Source organism: Bufo bufo, chromosome 3 (genome assembly GCF_905171765.1).
Source record: "Bufo bufo chromosome 3, aBufBuf1.1, whole genome shotgun sequence".
Classification (NCBI taxonomy): domain Eukaryota; kingdom Metazoa; phylum Chordata; class Amphibia; order Anura; family Bufonidae; genus Bufo; species Bufo bufo.
The window spans coordinates 598,105,057-598,126,075 of NC_053391.1; the positions used below are offsets into that span (position 1 = coordinate 598,105,057).

Consider the following 21,019-nt stretch of genomic DNA (forward strand, 5'->3'; position numbering starts at 1 on the left):
TAATCAGCATTTGTACTTTTATAGTATCTGTAAGTGATCAAAACTGATCACGGTCAGATCTATAATAGTATTAGTGTCACTTTAGTTCGCCCTCCACCCAAAACGCAGTGTTTGCCCGATCAGGCCTGATCGGTCGCCCACACGTGCGTTCACCCACGCCCGCCCCACCGCAGTGACAAAAAATATATATTTTTTGATCACTGCACATTCATTTTACACGCACTGCGGCGATAAAAAAATCAGTTTTGATATTTTTTATCAACCGCAGCGGCCTCCGGTACTTCGCTAGCCTCCCCTTTGTAAGACAGGTTTGCTTTTTTTCTTGGGTAGTCTCAGGGAATACCCCTAAATTTAGTAGTCCAAAATGTCAAACAGGGGGTATTCTTCTGAAGAGGCCTACAGGATTCTGACCCAGTCGGATGAGGAGTGGGAACCCTCATCTGATGAATCTAGCGGGTCAGAATATGAACCTGTGGAAAGCAGTGGCTCTCTGACCCAAAGTTCGGACGAGGAGGTGGAGGTCCCTGGCAGCACCAGGCGTACCCGGCCCCATGTCGCTAGACCACAGGTTATGCAGGATCCGCTTCAAGAGCAGCAGAGTGGGGCTGTCGCTGCCGGATCACGTGGTGAGGCATACACCAGCAGCGCAGCCCTCCCTGGACCTAGTACCAGCACTGCCGTACAACATGGTGACGTGGCGAGCACCAGAAGGGCAGTTGAAGCTGGTACGGTGGCACGTGCACTAGTTACCCCGTCGCAGCCACCGCAAAGACAGGCCCGTAGAGCCCCTAGAATCCCTGAGGTGCTGGCAAACCCTGATTGGCAGTCACCAACTTCAGCCGCACCTGTAGTTCCCCCTTTCACCGCCCAGTCTGGAGTTCGGGTTGAGACGGCTCAAATCGGTTCGGCCCTGGGATTTTTTGAGCTGTTCTTGACTGCGGAGCTCTTGGACTTAGTCGTGGCAGAGACCAACCAGTATGCCACACAATTTATATCCGCCAACCCGGGAAGCTTTTATGCCCAGCCTTTCCGGTGGAAACCAGTCCAAGTTTCCGAAATTAAAATTTTTTTGGGCCTTCTCCTCAACATGGGCCTGACAAAAAAGCATGAATTGCGGTCATATTGGTCAACGCACCCGATTCATCACATGCCCATGTTCTCTGCTGCTATGTCCAGGGCACGATTTGAGGCCATCCTCCGTTTCCTGCATTTTAGCGACAACACCACCTCCCGTCCCAGAGGCCACCCAGCTTTTGACCGGCTCCACAAAATTCGGCCCCTCATAGACCATTTCAACCAGAAATTTGCAGATTTGTATACCCCCGAGCAAAACATCTGCGTAGACGAGTCCCTAATACATTTTACCGGGCGCCTTGGCTTCAAACAGTACATCCCAAGCAAGCGTGCCCGGTATGGGGTCAAATTGTATAAGCTCTGTGAAAGGGCCACAGGCTATACCCACAAATTTCGTGTCTATGAGGGAAAAGATCAGACCCTGGAGCCGGTCGGTTGCCCTGACTACCTGGGGAGCAGTGGGAAGACAGTCTGGGACTTGGTGTCACCCTTATTCGGCAAGGGGTACCATCTTTATGTGGACAATTTCTACACAAGTGTGGCCCTCTTTAGGCATTTGTTTCTAGAACGGATTTGCGCCTGTGGCACCGCGCGAACTAGTCGCGTGGGCTTCCCCCAACGGCTTGTAACCACCCGTCTTGCAAGGGGGCAGAGGGCTGCCTTGTGTAACGAAGAACTGCTCGCGGTGAAATGGAGAGACAAGCGTGACGTTTACATGCTCTCCTCCATTCACGCAGACACGACAATCCAAATTGAGCGAGCAACCCGTGTCATTGAAAAGCCCCTCTGTGTCCACGACTATAATGCGCTCATGGGAGGGGTGGACTTCAATGACCAGATGTTGTCTCCGTATTTAGTTTCCCGCAGAACCAGACGCTGGTATAAGAAGGTGTCTGTATATTTAATTCAATTGGCGCTGTACAATAGTTTTGTTCTCTACAGTAAGGCTGGGAGAACACGATCTTTCCTCAAATTCCAGGAAGAGATCATCGAGAACCTCCTTTACCCAGGAGGTTCCGTGGCCCCATCCCCCAGTGTAGTTAGCCGTCTACACGAGCGACATTTCCCCAGTGTCGTTCCTGGTACCTCAACCCAACCGTCACCCCGAAAAAGATGTCGTGTCTGTAGCAGGAGTGGAATAAGGCGTGACACCCGCTATTTCTGTCCTGACTGTGCTGACCACCCTGCCCTATGCTATGGAGAGTGTTTCCGGAAGTACCACACACAGGTACACCTAGCATAGGGATCACATCTCACCAGGACAGGCACACAGGGCTATTAGGGCCCATTCACTCACAGCTGCTGCAAACCTCTCCTTTCACCTGGGATAAAGTGCATAACGTACTTCGCCACATCTTTGGGCGATTTGCGCTTTGCACATTGTCCCATGGGGAAGGAGAGGTTTGTTCTATAAAGGTAAAAAAAACTAAACAAAAAAAAAATTACCGGTAAGTAAAAAAGTTAAAAAAGTTTAAAAAAGTTAATATGTTCTGTTCTAAAGTTAATAAAGTTATTGCTTTGCGGCCTGGTTTTTTCTTTTTTGTTTTGTTTTTTTTACCTTCCAGGTGGACCAACCGATCGACCAGCTGCAGCACTGATGTGCATTCGGACAGAAGCATTGTGCTGCTGTCAGATTACACGCAAGTCGGTGTATGCGGCGCTGCAAGACGAGATTTCTCCTCTGCAGTAAAAGATATGTTTGCCGAGGCATATGAGCTGAGGAGGTGGCGGTGTTCATATACTTTGGCAAACACTTTGTATATATAAAAAAAAAAATCCCGGCAATGATTTATTCATCCACATCGATTGATGTGAATGGAGAAATCTGGTTTGCCAGGGCATACGAGCTGAAGTGGGTATGGATGTTGGGCGGAGCTCCTATGTCCTGGCAGACGCCTTTCCCCTCCTTTTTCTTTTTTTGGCAGAGATTTTTTCATCCACATTGATCGATGCGAATGAAGAAATCTGTGCCGTTCATTTTTTTCTTTCAGCCCAGAGGCTGAACGGAAAAAAAAAATCTCATTACCCGTATGCTCAATATAAGGAGAATAGCAGAAACTCCTAATGCTGGGCATACATGTAATGATTGCGGAGACCCTCAAATGCCAGGGCAGTACAAACACCCCACAAATAACACCATTTTGGAAAGAAGACACCCCAAGGTATTCGCTGAGGGGCATATTGAGTCCATGAAAGATTGAAATTTTTGTCCCAAGTTAGCGGAAAGGGAGACTTTGTGAGAACAAAATCCAAAAAATCAATTTCCGCTAACTTGTGCCAAAATTTTTTTTTTTCAATGAACTCGCCATGCCCCTCATTGAATACCTTGGGGTGTCTTCTTTCCAAAATGGGGTCACATGTGGGGTATTTATACTGCCCTGGCATTTTAGGGGCCCCAAAGCGTGAGAAGAAGTCTGGTATCCAAATGTCTAAAAATGCCCTCCTAAAAGGAATTTGGGCCCCTTTGCCCACCTAGGCTGCAAAAAAGTGTCACACATGTGGTATCTCCGTATTCAGCAGAAGTTGGGGAATATGTTTTGGGGTGTCATTTTACATATACCCATGCTGGGTGAGATAAATATCTTGGTCAAATGCCAACTTTGTATAAAAAAAATGGGAAAAGTTGTCTTTTGCCAAGATATTTCTCTCACCCAGCATGGGTATATGTAAAATGACACCCCAAAACACATTCCTTACCTTCTCCTGAGTACGGAGATACCAGATGTGTGACACTTTTTTGCAGCCTAGCTGGGCAAAGGGGCCCACATTCCAAAGAGCACCTTTCAGATTTCACAGGTCATTTACCTACTTACCAGACATTAGGGCCCCTGGAAAATGCCAGGGCAGTATAACTGCCCCACAAGTGACCCCATTTTGGAAAGAAGACACCCCAAGGTATTCCGTGAGGGGCATGGCAAGTTCCTAGAATTTTTTATTTTTTGTCACAAGTTAGTGGAAAATGATGATTTTTTTTTTTTTTTTTTTTTTTTTCATACAAAGTCTCCTATTCCACTAACTTGTGACAAAAAAAAAAAATTTCCATGAACTCACTATGCCCATCAGCGAATACCTTGGGGTCTCTTCTTTCCAAAATGGGGTCACTTGTGGGGTAGTTATACTGCCCTGGCATTCTAGGGGCCCAAATGTGTGGTAAGGAGTTTGAAATCAAATTCAGTAAAAAATGACCTGTGAAATCCAAAAGGTGCTCTTTGGAATATGGGCCCCTTTGCCCACCTAGGCTGCAAAAAAGTGTCACACATCTGGTATCTCCGTACTCAGGAGAAGGTGGGGAATGTGTTTTGGGGTGTCATTTTATATATACCCATGCTGGGTGAGAGAAATATCTTGGCAAAAGACAACTTTTCCCATTTTTTTATACAAAGTTGTCATTTGACCAAGATATTTATCTCACCCAGCATGGGTATATGTAAAAAGACACCCCAAAACACATTCCTCAACTTCTCCTGAGTACGGCAATACCACATGTGTGACACTTTTTTGCAGCCTAGGTGGGCAAAGGGGCCCATATTCCAAAGAGCACCTTTCGGATTTCACTCGTCATTTTTTACTGAATTTGATTTCAAACTCCTTACCACACATTTGGGCCCCTAGAATGCCAGGGCAGTATAACTACCCCACAAGTGACCCCATTTTGGAAAGAAGAGACCCCAAGGTATTCGCTGATGGGCATAGTGAGTTCATGGAAGTTTTTATTTTTTGTCACAAGTTAGTGGAATATGAGACTTTGTATGAAAAAAAAAAAAAAAAAAAAAATCATCATTTTCCACTAACTTGTGACAAAAAATAAAAAATTCTAGGAACTCGCCATGCCCCTCACGGAATAGCTTGGGGTGTCTTCTTTCCAAAATGGGGTCACTTGTGGGGTAGTTATACTGCCCTGGCATTCTAGGGGCCCAAATGTGTGGTAAGGAGTTTGAAATCAAATTCTGTTAAAAATGACGAGTGAAATCCGAAAGGTGCTCTTTGGAATATGGGCCCCTTTGCCCACCTAGGCTGCAAAAAAGTGTCACACATCTGGTATCTCCGTACTCAGGAGAAGGTGGGGAATGTGTTTTGGGGTGTCATTTTACATATACCCATGCTGGGTGAGAGAAATATCTTGGCAAAAGACAACTTTTCCCATTTTTTTATACAAAGTTGTCATTTGACCAAGATATTTATCTCACCCAGCATGGGTATATGTAAAAAGACACCCCAAAACACATTCCTCAACTTCTCCTGAGTACGGGGATAGCAGATGTGTGACACTTTTTTGCAGCCTAGGTGGGCAAAGGGGCCCATATTCCAAAGAGCACCTTTCGGATTTCACTCGTCATTTTTTACAGAATTTGATTTCAAACTCCTTACCACACATTTGGGCCCCTAGAATGCCAGGGCAGTATAACTACCCCACAAGTGACCCCATTTTGGAAAGAAGAGACCCCAAGGTATTCGCTGATGGGCATAGTGAGTTCATGGAAGTTTTTATTTTTTGTCACAAGTTAGTGGAATATGAGACTTTGTATGAAAAAAAAAAAAAAAAAAAAAAAAAAAAAATCATCATTTTCCACTAACTTGTGACAAAAAATAAAAAATTCTAGGAACTCGCCATGCCCCTCACGGAATAGCTTGGGGTGTCTTCTTTCCAAAATGGGGTCACTTGTGGGGTAGTTATACTGCCCTGGCATTCTAGGGGCCCAAATGTGTGGTAAGGAGTTTGAAATCAAATTCTGTTAAAAATGACGAGTGAAATCCGAAAGGTGCTCTTTGGAATATGGGCCCCTTTGCCCACCTAGGCTGCAAAAAAGTGTCACACATCTGGTATCTCCGTACTCAGGAGAAGGTGGGGAATGTGTTTTGGGGTGTCATTTTACATATACCCATGCTGGGTGAGAGAAATATCTTGGCAAAAGACAACTTTTCCCATTTTTTTATACAAAGTTGTCATTTGACCAAGATATTTATCTCACCCAGCATGGGTATATGTAAAAAGACACCCCAAAACACATTCCTCAACTTCTCCTGAGTACGGGGATACCAGATGTGTGACACTTTTTTGCAGCCTAGGTGGGCAAAGGGGCCCATATTCCAAAGAGCACCTTTCGGATTTCACTCGTCATTTTTTACAGAATTTGATTTCAAACTCCTTACCACACATTTGGGCCCCTAGAATGCCAGGGCAGTATAACTACCCCACAAGTGACCCCATTTTGGAAAGAAGAGACCCCAAGGTATTCGCTGATGGGCATAGTGAGTTCATGGAAGTTTTTATTTTTTGTCACAAGTTAGTGGAATATGAGACTTTGTATGAAAAAAAAAAAAAAAAAAAAAAAAAAAATCATCATTTTCCACTAACTTGTGACAAAAAATAAAAAATTCTAGGAACTCGCCATGCCCCTCACGGAATAGCTTGGGGTGTCTTCTTTCCAAAATGGGGTCACTTGTGGGGTAGTTATACTGCCCTGGCATTCTAGGGGCCCAAATGTGTGGTAAGGAGTTAGAAATCAAATTCTGTAAAAAATGATGAGTGAAATCCGAAAGGTGCTCTTTGGAATATGGGCCCCTTTGCCCACCTAGGCTGCAAAAAAGTGTCACACATCTGGTATCTCCGTACTCAGGAGAAGGTGGGGAATGTGTTTTGGGGTGTCATTTTATATATACCCATGCTGGGTGAGAGAAATATCTTGGCAAAAGACAACTTTTCCCATTTTTTTAACTTGTGACAAAAAATAAAAAGTTCTATGAACTCACTATGCCCATCAGCGAATACCTTAGGGTGTGTACTTTCAGAAATGGGGTCATTTGTGGGGTGTTTGTACTGTCTGGGCATTGTAGAACCTCAGGAAACATGACAGGTGCTCAGAAAGTCAGAGCTGCTTCAAAAAGCGGAAATTCACATTTTTGTACCATAGTTTGTAAACGCTATAACTTTTACCCAAACCATTTTTTTTTTACCCAAACATTTTTTTTTTATCAAAGACATGTAGAACTATAAATTTAGAGCAAAATTTCTATATGGATGTCGTTTTTTTTGCAAAATTTTACAACTGAAAGTGAAAAATGTCATTTTTTTGCAAAAAAATCGTTAAATTTCGATTAATAACAAAAAAAGTAAAAATGTCAGCAGCAATGAAATACCACCAAATGAAAGCTCTATCAGTGAGAAGAAAAGGAGGTAAAATTCATTTGGGTGGTAAGTTGCATGACCGAGCAATAAATGGTGAAAGTAGTGTAGGTCAGAAGTGTAAAAAGTGGCCTGGTCTTTCAGGGTGTTTAAGCACTGGGGGCTGAGGTGGTTAAAGAGGGTTTCCATATTTGAGATACTGATTACCTACCCTCCAGATAGGTCATCAACATTAAATTGGGTGGGGGTCTGACACCACAGATCAGCTATTTGCGACAGTCGCCAGAACTAATAACATAATAATAAAAAGTCTTCCTATGTATCCTATACTGATTCCTGCACCTGCAGCTTCTGGGGGTGCTGGGCATCGGACCCCCATCAATCCTGGAGTGTAAATCCTCTTTAAAGGGGTTGTCTGAGTTATTATGTTTCTAACTAACCAAATGCAAAAGGTTTACAATGCACTTCCTTCATCTGCAGTGGCTCCTTTCTCAGATTTCACTGACCTGTGATGCCAGATCTCACATGACCAGTGATGTCAGCTTCTCTCCCTGCCCTGATAAGGTCTCGTACACAAGTCTGAGGAGCATTGTCTGTGTCTGTGCACAGGACGTCAGTGTTCTGGCCATCCCCGCTGCACTGCCATCTGCTGCTGTCTGCCCTGTATCTCCCTCCCACTGGATTCTTCATGAAAGATTAACCCCTTATAACATCAACAGCACAGACTCAGGGCTGGAAGCTTTGCTGAGCCGCTGCGGGCAATGAAGAGACACAGGATCTGCCCTCCTCATCCTGCAGACACAGAGCTGACAGACTGGAGAAGTTCTACCGAGCATTGCACAAGAAAAGGTAGGGGGAAGATCCTGTGTGTATCAGCAGTGTCATTGTACAGCTGGGACTTGTAGTCCTATACATACAACATGCTGTTGAGTATCCCAGCAGTCAGACATTTCACTCAGCACTTTTATTCAATCCCTTTGCAGAGCAGGGGGGTGGCAAAAATATTCATGAGGAAAACCTCAAAGATTGTTGTTACTGCAGGTAAACAAAGGGCCAGAATACAGGGAAATGAGGAAATATATTTGTTTTGCCTAAAACTTGCTTAGCTTATGTACATATTGCTGACCATCAAATTAACAGTGCAATATTTTTTTTTTTTCATAACTCGGACAACCCCTTTAAGATCTTGTGTGCTAGGTCATATCAAAGGGAACTTGTCACAATGAACATGCTGTCTGAGCTGCAGACATGAGTTTACAGAGCAGGGGCAGCTTAGCAGAATGATAAACAGTTTTATTGGGAATGATTCATTATACCCTGTGATCAGGGATAGACAGCTTTCCCTCTATGTGTGTGCATACATAGATAGCTGTCAATCACTGATAGGACCGCCTCCTTGACTTCAAATGAATGAATGAAAAACAGGTTATGCTAAATCTATTCTCATACAATTATATATGAATTTGCTCATCTCCTCCTGCTCTGTAACATGCCGTGGGCAGATTACACTATGTTTTCATGCTGGCAGGTTCCCTATAACCCCTTCCTGACCAGCACTGTACATGTATGGTGTTGGTCGGGTGTTTAAAGATGCCGTCTGCTCCAGGGTGAAGCAGGTGCTATAGCCGCGAGTTTCTGAGACTTCACACACCAGAGATCTGAGGCTAATTGTCTGGGATCGGATATAACGCTGATCACAGGCATTAAACCCTCCAGATGCAGTAATTGTGACCAAAGCCTCTGAGGCGGCCTTACCAGGGAGCACCTGAGCGGCTTTCCAGCACGGAGATCGTGCAAGCCGTTCATTCTCTGTAATAGTCTAAGTCTCTATGAAGGAACCCAGGCTATTACGGCTGTAGTTCCTAAGGAGGCCTGCAGATGCAGAATTCCATAGTAACATAACAAATCTCCCATACACTGCACTGGTAATTCATTGCAGTGTAAGAGAGATGAGATCTGGAGATAGCATACTCAAGTTTCATTATATATATAATGATTATATATATATATAATATATACACACACATACACTGCTCAAAAAAATAAAGGGAACACTTAAACAACACAATGTAACTCCAAGTCAATCACACTTCTGTGAAATCAAACTGTCCACTAAGGAAGCAACACTGAGTGACAATCAATTTCACATGCTGTTGTGCAAATGGGATAGACAACAGGTGGAAATTATAGGCAATTAGCAAGACACCCCCAATAAAGGAATCGTTCTGCAGGTGGTGACCACAGACCACTTCTCAGTTCCTATGCTTCCTGGCTGATGTTTTGGTCACTTTTGAATGCTGGCGGTGCTTTCACTCTAGTGGTAGCATGAGACGGAGTCTACAACCCACACAAGTGGCTCAGGTAGTGCAGCTTATCCAGGATGGCACATCAATGCGAGCTATGGCAAGAAGGTTTGCTGTGTCTGTCAGCGTAGTGTCCAGAGCATGGAGGAGCTACCAGGAGACAGGCCAGTACATCAGGAGACGTGGAGGAGGCCGTAGGAGGGCAACAACCCAGCAGCAGGACCGCTACCTCCGCTTTTGTGCAAGGAGGAACAGGAGGAGCACTGCCAGAGCCCTGCAAAATGAGCAGGCCACAAATGTGCATGTGTCTGCTCAAACGGTCAGAAACAGACTCCATGAGGGTGATATGAGGGCCCGACGTCCACAGGTGGGGGTTATGCTTACAGCCCAACACCGTGCAGGACGTTTGGCATTTGCCAGAGATCACCAAGATTGGCAAATTCCCCACTGGCGCCCTGTGCTCTTCACAGATGAAAGCAGGTTCACACTGAGCACATGTGCCAGACGTGATGGCGCCCTGTGCTCTTCACAGATGAAAGCAGGTTCACACTGAGCACATGTGCCAGACGTGACAGAGTCTGGAGACGCCGTGGAGAACGTTCTGCTGCCTGCAACATCCTCCAACATGACCGGTTTGGCATTGGGTCAGTAATGGTGTGGGGTGGCATTTCTTTGGAGGGCCGCACAGCCCTCCACGTGCTCGCCAGAGGTAGCCTGACTGCCATTAGGTACCGAGATGAGATCCTCAGACCCCTTGTGAGACAATATGCTGGTGCGGTTGGCCCTGGGTTCCTCCTAATGCAAGACAATGCTAGACCTCATGTGGTTGGAGTGTGTCAGCAGTTCCTGCAAGACGAAGGCATTGATGCTATGGACTGGCCCGCCCGTTCCCCAGACCTGAATCCAATTGAGCACATCTGGGACATCATGTCTCGCTCTATCCACCAACGTCACGTTGTACCACAGACTGTGCAGGAGTTGGCAGATGCTTTAGTCCAGGTCTGGGAGGAGATCCCTCAGGAGACCATCCGCCACCTCATCAGGAGCATGCACAGGTGTTGTAGGGAGGTCATACAGGCACGTGGAGGCCACACACACTACGGAGCCTCATTTTGACTTGTTTTAAGGACATTACATCAAAGTTGGATCAGCCTGTAGTGTTTTTCCACTTTAATTTTGAGTGTGACTCCAAATCCAGACCTCCATGGGTTAAAAAATTTGATTTCCATTTTTTTATTTTTGTGTGATTTTGTGGTCAGCACATTCAACCATGTAAAGAACAAAGTATTTCAGAAGAATATTTAATTAATTCAGATCTAGGATGTTATTTTTGTGTTCCCTTTATATTTTTTTGAGCAGTGTATATATATATACGGTGAACACTCTAATGGGAAAAAAAAATCAAAATGGCCAATTCACTGCTTTTTCGTAGCGTCACTTTCCAAAAAAATGAGATACTGACTTTTGGGTTTTCATTAGCTGTAAGCCATAATCATCAACATTAAAAGAAAGAAAAAAGTCTGGTACCGTGTTAGCCAGTAGAAAACTAGTTTAGTGCTCTGATTAAGAGAAACAAAATAAGAGTATTGCAGGTTTGATACCTATTGATCGGCCTACATACCTCAAATGGGACAGCTTCCACCCCAAACATATTAAAAAGTCCATCATCTATAGTCAAGCAGTCAGATATAACCGAATCTGCTCCAGCCCATCAGACAAGGATGAGCATTTACAATATCTGAAAAGGACATTTTTACACCAGGGCTATCATCCTGCCTCAATTGAAGATCAGATCACAAGAGCCACCAAGATCCCCAGAAGTCAACTTCTCCAATACAATGAAAAGAAACAGAACCAGCGCATACCTCTGGTTGTGACCTACAACCCACAACTAGAGGTACTGAGGAAAACTGCCAAAAAATTACATCATGTCCTACGTAAGGATGAACGACTAAAAACAAACAATCTTCCCAGATCCCCCCTTACTAGCTTACCGACAACCTCCAAATCTAAGGAACATTCTGATCAGATCAAGTTCAAGGCCATGTACCACAGAAAAAGGAACCCATCCCTGTAATATAAGAAGATGCAAAACCTGTTCCCATGTAATGACAACAGATAAGATCCGGATCTCCAACACACAGTAGGACTATAGGATCCCTGGGACATTCACATGTTCTACATCTAATGTTGTGTATCTGATTCTCTGCACTAAATGTCCTGTTGGAGGCCTCTACGTTGTAGAAACAGGACAGAGACTCAATGCAAGGATGAGGTCCCACCGCCACACAATTAAAGAGAAGAAGCTACACTTTCCTGTGGCTAAGCATTTCTGTAGCCCAGGACACAATGCTGAACACATGAAAGTTCTCATATTAAAAGGTAACTTCAAATCCCAAACAGCTAGAAGAATTTGGGAATACAAATTTATGACACTGCTTGACACTTTGAATACTGGACTGAATTATTCCCCGGGATTTATGACACACTACAAGATCTAAAGAGTCTTCTATAGACATAGTCGGGGCACCAGGTCTCTGAGATGACATCAATTTAGAGACCATAAAACTTTCACACCCCTTATCTGTAAGATAATTAAGGACTCATTCTCAAGATCTTTAATATGTTGTTCTGGTTTTTTTTTAAATGTCCATTCATTCCCCCAATATATATTGCTGTTTCTTCATATATTCTTGCAGTACGCCTGATGAAGAGACTGGTGATGTCTTGAAAGCTCGCTATGTAACATCATTACTTCTATTTTTGTTAGCCATTAAAAGGTATCAAACCTGCAATACTCTTATTTTGTTTCTCTTAATAAGAGCACTAGCAGAAGAACCCGTCTTCGCATGGGTATATTTCATTTTTTGTTTGTGTAGTGGTCCCATAAGAATTGCCCAGTTTTGCACTAGTCTATTTTGTATGTCGTTTGTGTGTGTGGTTAAAAAATTTGCTACTGGTTTGAGGACATCATTTTCCTTAAAGGGTTTCTATCACTTGGTATCACATATTTAGGTGTCAGACACTAGCGATCCGCTAGTGTCTGCTCTAACAAACCATCCTAATATAACTGCTTTTGAGGCAGCCGTTTTGCTAAAATAACAACTTATATCTATATGCTAATGAGCCTCTAGGTGCTATGGGGGCGTCATTAGCACCTAGAGGCTCCGTCTACCCTCCTAAACTGCCGCCGCCCAGCGCGTCCCTCCAGCCCGCCCATCTCCTGCTGAATGCGATCCTCTCCGTGCGCGTCTCTGTTCTGCGCATGCGCAGTGAATGTCTGACCGCTTCCCTGCTCAGACATCTCCACTGCGCCTGTTCCTCGGAGCACTATGATGTCATCGGCGCAGGCGCAGTGGAGATGTCTGAGCAGGGAAGCGGTCAGACATTCACTGCGCATGCGCAGAACAGAGACGCGCACGGAGAGGATCGCATTCAGCAGGAGATGGGCGGGCTGGAGGGACGCGCTGGGCGGCGGCAGTTTAGGAAGGTAGACGGAGCCTCTAGGTGCTAATGACGCCCCCATAGCACCTAGAGGCTCATTAGCATATAGATATAAGTTGTTATTTTAGCAAAACGGCTGCCTCAAAACCTATTATATTAGGATGGTTTGTTAGAGCAGACACTAGCGGATCGCTAGTGTCTGACACCTAAATATGTGATACCAAGTGATAGAAACCCTTTAAAGTAAACGTTTTACTACAAAATAGAAGTAATTGTACTCTTAAAGATTATATATTTATTTAATCATACAGGAAACAAATGAAACACTTCAACAATGTCGATAAGTGTGTAACAGTGGAAAACAAAAGGTAGAAAACATTCTAATTTAATAGAAATCTAAGACAGCACTCTTGGATAAACTACATTTGGTGTCTTGTTCGCCGGTGCAAGTATGTAAAGGTTTCTGCCTGAGCCAACTCTGAAGCAGACAACATATAGTTGTCCATGAGAGAAGTATGGTAGTTCCAAGCAATTGACACCAGCAATTTCAGGGACTGACCTTGTGCCTTGTTAATTGTCATTGCAAAAGAAAGTCGAACAGGAAACTGTAGTCTCTTAAAATGCAATGGTGAATGCTTGTCATTGTGGATTAGAGGGATGCGAGGAAGAAAGACATCTTCATTCTGAGAGCAGCCAGTCAGTGTTGTAGCCTCTATCACATGAGGCATGCATTGTTTGACACAGAGTCGGGTTTCATTGCAGAGTCGTGGTGCATCAACATTTCTTAACAGTATTATTGGAGCTCCAACTTTCAATTCTAAGTGATATGGCGGCATTCCAGTTGGTTCTAAGGAATTCAAAAACTCAACAGGGTATTCTATGCTGTCCTCAAGATCTATAGTTGTGTCAACAGCAGTGTATGTGAAAATTTGTCCTGGTATGTCCCTCAAAATTTCAGCATGAATCACATTCACTGCATTTCTCCTGGGAGCCAAAATTGCCCGTTCACAAAGCCAAGGATAGTAAACCTCCCTCCCTTGTGCAAATATCTTAGCAATGCCAGGAAATACATAGTTTTTTTTAAGTCAGCAAGTAATGGAATAATGTTGCAGAATTTAGCAGAAAAAGACACATTTCCACATGCATCATTGAGTCGGCCGCTTCCAAGCTGTAGCAACATTTGCGCAAATTGCTGTGCAGTATTGTGGCCAGAAGTAAGGGCACGCATGTTTGTACTGAGTGTAAGCCTCTTAACAAAACGCCAAAATGGTGAAGCTTTCAGGGAAGCATTCAGCTCATCAGCTACCGTGCCTCTTTGAAGATTGGAAATGTCTGCCTAAAGTCTCCAGCCAGTAAAAGCAATACTCCTCCCATCAGTTTCCTATTTTGTCTGCAATCCTGAAGTGTTTTGTTGACTGCTTGTAAGCCATGCTTGTGTGCCATGGTGCTTTTATCCCAGACAATAAATTTGCACAATTAACCTGTTGTCAATTTCAACACTGATGACCTGATGACTATTTTCAACAGTCAGCACTTTAACCCTTTTGATGAATGAAAAACCACCTTCGCCAGGCTTTCTACGCCGGTACAATGGGTAGCCATCACCATCGGACTGCGTTTCAGATAAAAGCTGCCTTGGGCATCTCTTTTTGCATTTACCCTGCTCCACACAGCCTGGATTTGGGTAACCTGCTCCACAGGGGCCATGAATCATGTGCTTGGTGATCGTCTGGAAGAGTGCAGGATCCACTTCTTTGTTAGGTATTTCAGCACTAATTATTGAATCAATCTGGTTTGGCTGAATCTTTTCCTTAAGCCACAATAAAATGTGAGTGTGGCAGTCCTCGCTTTTGCTATTCTATTGTGTAACACCAACACTGGGGTTCTCCAAAAAATACAACCCTTGGTGAGAAAATCCATTGGCTTGTTTACTTTTAGCTGAAAGACTTGTGCAACAAAGTCATGTCGCACAATGTTGACCTGGCTAGGGAATTGCATGGTCTTAATTTTTGGCCAATCTGGATTGCATGTGAAAGTAATGAAATGGTGTGGCAGAGCATACTTGCGGACATATGTCATGCAATCTTGGGCATACTCATTCATGTGCCTCGGGCTGCCAATAAAGCAAGAAGGCAGGATGACTTTTCGTCCAACAATGTCAGGTCTCCTGTCAGTACAAATTGCATCCAAGAGGTTGATATATTCTATTGCACGCAGTTGTGCCTGAAGTGTTGCATCAGAAGTTAGCCTTTCGGATTTAACCTTGGCATAAACGTCGACCAACAGTTGGTGAGTCAAGTGGCCAAAGGCCAGTAGCCAGTTTGTAATGCCAGGACCACTGCTGCAAATCATAATCATGGAGGCATAAAAGTCCATGCACGATACAGTCTTATCCTGTGATGGTGATTCATTTATTATCTGAGGAATGTAAAAGTGATAGCCATCCTGCCCATTCCAGAAAACCAATGGATACTGTAGGGCATCATAGGACCTGTGAAATTCATTTATCCTTTGTAACACATTGTCTTTCTTGTGTAGGATGATATCCCGCCTATCGTTGATAGTAGGTGCATTGAATGTTCCAGGATGTTGGCCTCGCGGTGCTTTGTCAGCTTGAATGGCCATTTTGTATTTGAGTGATGGCATTCTTTCAATGGCAGCCTTAAACAATCGTACATATGGATTGTGCTGGTGCAACATATTTTGCAACATACGGACTATATGTGGTTTAGTGAGGGGATTGTTTCTGTGATGGGTATTTACTTCACCCAAGAAAAAAACTTGAAGACATAAAGGCAATGTTTCTAAATTGTCTTCATTAAATGATGGCAAAAGGGATCCAATTGTGTCATAGACTTGCCCCTGGATCTTGAAGGTGGGCATGTATCCCTGCTCCAGCACACGTATTCCACATCCAAATGAGGTAATCTGGAAGGCATTGTTGTATACCCGGATATGTTTAAGAAACTCGGTAAAGTGAGGGGAGGAACCATCAAGCAACGTTATAAGCTCTTCTGGTGAATCAGGTAAATCGGGTACTTTGACCTTTCCTCCAGAGCAGCACATTCCTGGTCCTTCACCTTTGTACTTTAATGCACTACAGTGTTTGCATTGTTTATTTATTTGGCCAAAATGAAGCAACCCAGCATGATCATATTGGGATTGGGAATTATAATGGAAAGCAGCACAACACATATCAGCCCAGTCAGTAGCTTGTTGATTAGAATATCGCACCTGGTCATCCTGAAGACGGCCTTGAGTCTGCTGGGAAGTTTTGTTTTAAAAAGGCTTTATGTTTACATTTTCACAGAAATAAAACAAACTTTAAATAGGGGAACAACCCCCTCAACAAGGTGTAACCTCGAACATCACATTCAATTGACAGGCAAAATAATAGTATTACATATAGATATCTCAGTTTGGATATCAGTGAAAAACCTGCGATCAGTTGTTATGGAAACCTGGAGTAAAACTATGTGTATGTGGACACTAAGGGCCTGAGAGCTTCTATTGGCTGATAAGGGACATGTGACCGTGTGTATGGCAGTTGGGATATGAGTAAAAGACCTGTTGTCATCGCCAGCTCTCTGAGAAGGTCTGGCAGACGTTCTTCTGTACCTCTTGCATGATGTTCTTTGTTTTGGTTTCACTTTGTCATCTCCTTTCCTTCTCCCAGCTGTCACCTATTTACACTAATTGCCTCGCTTTATATTCCCTCCCATACTGCCTCACTTTGTGGTTTATACTACTTCCTGGATTGAAGTGTTCACTGCTGAAGACTTCTGTTACTGCTTGTTCAGATAAGTCCTTTCATGTATTGTGTTTCCTTGCTGGCTTGATTCTAGGTGACCCTGACTCCCTCCGTATTTAGTGCAGGGAGCCGGTGGTCGTGTCCCCTCACTATTATAGGGTTTTCAGGTGTCACACAGTCTAGGTACGAGGGCATGCAATCGTCTACCTCTGAGACCCTTGTATCTGCTTAGCAGTCAGAGTGAGCTCTTAGGGTTTTATAGGGGTCACCTTTTTGTTCCTTTGTTTGGGATCAAGCCAGTCGGATGTTTATCCATAACTTCCAGCTATCTGCAACATCATCCGTGACACCTGTAGGCTTCTATTGGCTAATTTAGGTAATTTTTTAAAAATATCTCAGGAACAGTACATCCTAGAGAGCTGAGACCCAATCTAAAACGTTCCCGGACACCTGATGTACCTGTGTGCCAAATTTAGTGAAGATCGGTACAGTCGTTTGGTCGCGCATAAAGAACAGACAGACAATAATATGAGCTTCAGTTTCGGAACAATTACGGAAATAAATAACCTTTTCGATGATATACTAATTTATTGAGATGTACCTGTAATATATACTATATGGAGCCATTTTGTGGTGCTTATGGGTTTACACTGTTTGCTGTATATTATTCTGCATTACCACCTTTTAATACATGACATGTTGCATCCTTTAATGGGGACAACATATACTCGGCATACAGCCTCTTACTGGACAGAAAGATGGTTGATTAAGTGATTTGCTTCCATTTCACCTTATTAGGCTGGTGTCACACACAGGTTTCTTTTCAGAGTTTCTGAGGGAGTTTTGAGCCAAAGACGCCAGGGCCAAAAATTAGGGTACGGCCACATGGTCAAGTTTCTTGATGCAGATTTGGAAGCCAATAAAAGGAGTGGATTTAAAAAAAAAAAGAGGAGAAATCATATCTGTCCTGTATACTTTCTCTCCTTTTACGATCCACTCCTGATTTTGGCTTCCAAAACTGCCTCAGGAAACCTGACCGTGTGGCCGTACCATAAGACAGGTAGAAATAGACTGGTGGACATGAACAATCATGGCTGATCAAGGTGAATGTGGATTGTAACTGTGGACTAGGTACCTTAGCCACAAGCTTTCACATAGGGGTCACTTGTAGACATCATAATGTTGTACATTTATTTTAAATTTTTTGCTCCTTTTTTGTTGCAATATTAGGTTTCCGGGAAGTATGCATATTTGAAGAAATCTGGACTTTGATACACATTGTATTTTGGAAACCAACTTCACTCCCCAAATAAAATAGCAATGAGGCTTGGGCAGAGAAGTGGCAGATGAGGTTTAACACTGAAAAATGTAAGGTTATGCACATGGGAAGGAATAATGCAAATCACCCGTACATACTAAATGGTAAAACACTCGGTAACACTGACATGGAAAAGGACCTAGGAATTTTAATAAACAGCAAATTAAGCAGTAAAAAACAGTTTCAGGCAGCTGCTGCCAAGACCAATAGGATAATTGGTTGCATTAAAAGGGGCATAGATGCCCGTTATGAGAACATAGTCCTACAACTTTACAAATCACTGGTCAGACCACACATGGAGTACTGTGTACAGTTCTGGGCTCCTGTAAACAAGTCAGACATAGCAGAGCTGGAGAGGGTCCAGAGGAGGGCAACTAAAGTAATACCTGGAATGGGGCAACTACAGTACCCAGAAAGATTATCAAAATTAGAGTTATTCACTTTAGAAAAAAGACGACTGAGGGGAGCTCTTATTACTATGTATACAGGTGAAACTCGAAAATTAGAATATCGTGCAAAAGTCCATTTATTTTAGTAATGCAAATTAAAATGAATTGCATTAATGCAGCTTAAAATTAGATTTTTTTGAAAAGGTTCAGTATTCTAGGCTCAAAGTGTCACAGTCTAGTCAGCTAATTAATCCATACCCTTTGAGTAAAGGGTACCTCAAAATTTAGACTTTGGGGTTTCATAAGCTGTAAGCCATAATCATCCAAGTTATAACAAATAAAGGCTTGAAATATCTCGCTTTGCATGTAATGAGTCTAGCTCATATGTTAGTTTCACCTTTTAAGTTGCATTACTGAAATAAATAAACTTTGCACGATATTCAAATTTTTCGAGTTTCACCTGTAAATATATCAGGGGTCAGTACAGAGATCTCTCCCATCATCTATTTATCCCCAGGACTGTGACTGTGACGAGGGGACATCCTCTGCATTTGGAGGAAAGAAGGTTTGTACACAAACATAGAAGAGGATTCTTTACGGTAAGAGCAGTGAGACTATGGAACTCTCTGCCTGAGGAGGTGGTGATGGGGAGTACAATAAAAGAGTTCAAGAGGAGCCTGGATGTATTTCTGGAGCGTAATAATATTACAGGCTATGGCTACTAGAGATGGGTCGTTGATCCAGGGAGTTATTCTGATTGCCTGATTGGAGTCGGGAAGGAATTTTTTCCTCCTTAAGTGGGGAAAATTGGCTTCTACCTCACAGGTTTTTGTTTTTCCTTCCTCTGGATCAACTTGCAGGATAACAGGCTGAACTGGATGGACAGATCTCTTTTTTCAGCCTTATATACTATGTTACTATGTTACAATGAGAAAGTTGGTCTTACTTGCAAAACTTGAAAAGAATCTTCTCAAACACCAACACGGGTCCTGTACTCCCCAAAATGGTGAGGGGTTGTCCAGCAAACAGCGAATAAGCAATTCCTGTCATAGAAGCACCAAACAGGGATTCTATTGCACTCTGTAGGGGCACAAATACCGGTTTATTCAAATTACATCTCATGGAAGACAACACATCAATACAAATCGGATTTCCGAGACAACATGCAGCTGCCCGTTCACAGATGGGATTGAATTATTGTAATACATTTATGTCTTGAAGTGATTTGCCCACCCTTAAGACTGTTATGTAATAGTTTCAGAACAGCGTAAATTGGGAATATATATTTATCTGTACATTGCAGACAACCGGCATCAAGGCGGTGGAAAAAGCGGAACTGTAAAGCCATTAACTGGTCATTAAAACAGGCAGCGCTCAGCCAAAGCCAGAGACGGGGATTATCCTGATTAGAGGCAAAGGATGGCAATTAAATTGCTGATCTAATGAGCAAGATTTTCTATGTGAAGATAAGTGAGGATGGAACCACTCAGAATTAGGCACACGTAATTTTCTTACTATTCGACCTTCTGTAGCTTCTCCAAGCAAGCCCCCAAATGTGATGACCGGAGACATACAAGCACAGTATAGGAAGAGGAAAGAAGCCACACACTGCAAGCTCAGCGCGTCCCTGTAGTCACTCCAGTACCAAGGAGCTTTCCTCTTAATGTCCACCACCAGACCGCCAAATAACCTGCAATGAATAATAGAGAGTGTGCTTCACTGCCAGACAGATCACCAGGGGGAGTCTGGAAATCCTGTCTCCACAGCTGCCATTACTGTGCCAGCCGCTGGTTGACAATATGATCAGATGCACTGCCGGTGCCTAAAGGATATGATCACATGGGCTTACTGTACTCACTGTGTATATTGGTATAAATACACTGCATGGATATACATTTGTAGTTATAGTCATAGCATTGATACACTGTAGAGTAAACTGTTAATATACTAGTATGCTTGTGATCATAAAACTTTGAGAGTTTTTATATAGCAATGGCACGAGATCATCACCATCAATATATACTACAGAAGGAAATCCCAGCGCCCAAGCAGACTAAAACGCCCATCTTTATTAGACAGGAGCTGTCACCTCTCCTGATATGTCTGTTTCAGTAACTACTTGAATTCGTCCTTTAACCCCTTAAGGACCCTGCCATTTTTCACCTTAAGGACCAGGCCGTTTTTAGCAAATCTGACATGTGTCACTTTATGTGGTGATAACTTTAAAACGCTTTGACTTATCCAGGCCATTCTGAGATTGTTTTTTCGTCACATATTGTACTTCATGGCAGTGGCAAAATAGTGTCAAAAAACTTAATTTTTATTTATAAAAAAAATTCTAATTTACCAAAAATTTTAAAAATTTAGCAAATCTCCAAATTTCAATTTCTCTACTTTTATAATAAATAGTAATACCTCCAAAAATAGTTATTACTTTACATTCTCCATATGTCTACTTCATGTTTGGATCATTTTGTGAATGCCATTTTCTTTTTTGGGACGTTAGAAGGCTTAGAAGCAAATCTTGAAATTTTTCTGAAAATTTCTAAAACCCACTTTTTCATGACCAGTTCAGATCTGAAGTCACTTTGTGAGGCTTACATAATAGAAACCACC

At 43.1% G+C, this 21,019-nt stretch overlaps 1 protein-coding gene across 1 annotated transcript in view; it reads right to left on the reverse strand.

The window, feature by feature from the left end:
• Positions 1-21,019, reverse strand: part of LOC120996158 (electroneutral sodium bicarbonate exchanger 1) — a 247,924-nt gene that overhangs the window by 44,135 nt on the left and 182,770 nt on the right. Inside the window, exons 12-13 of the mRNA XM_040425910.1 lie at positions 19,919-20,093; positions 19,350-19,483 (exon numbers count right to left, since the gene is read on the reverse strand). Coding sequence (XP_040281844.1) covers positions 19,350-19,483; positions 19,919-20,093 — 309 coding nt within the window. The remainder of the gene's footprint in view (positions 1-19,349; positions 19,484-19,918; positions 20,094-21,019) is intronic.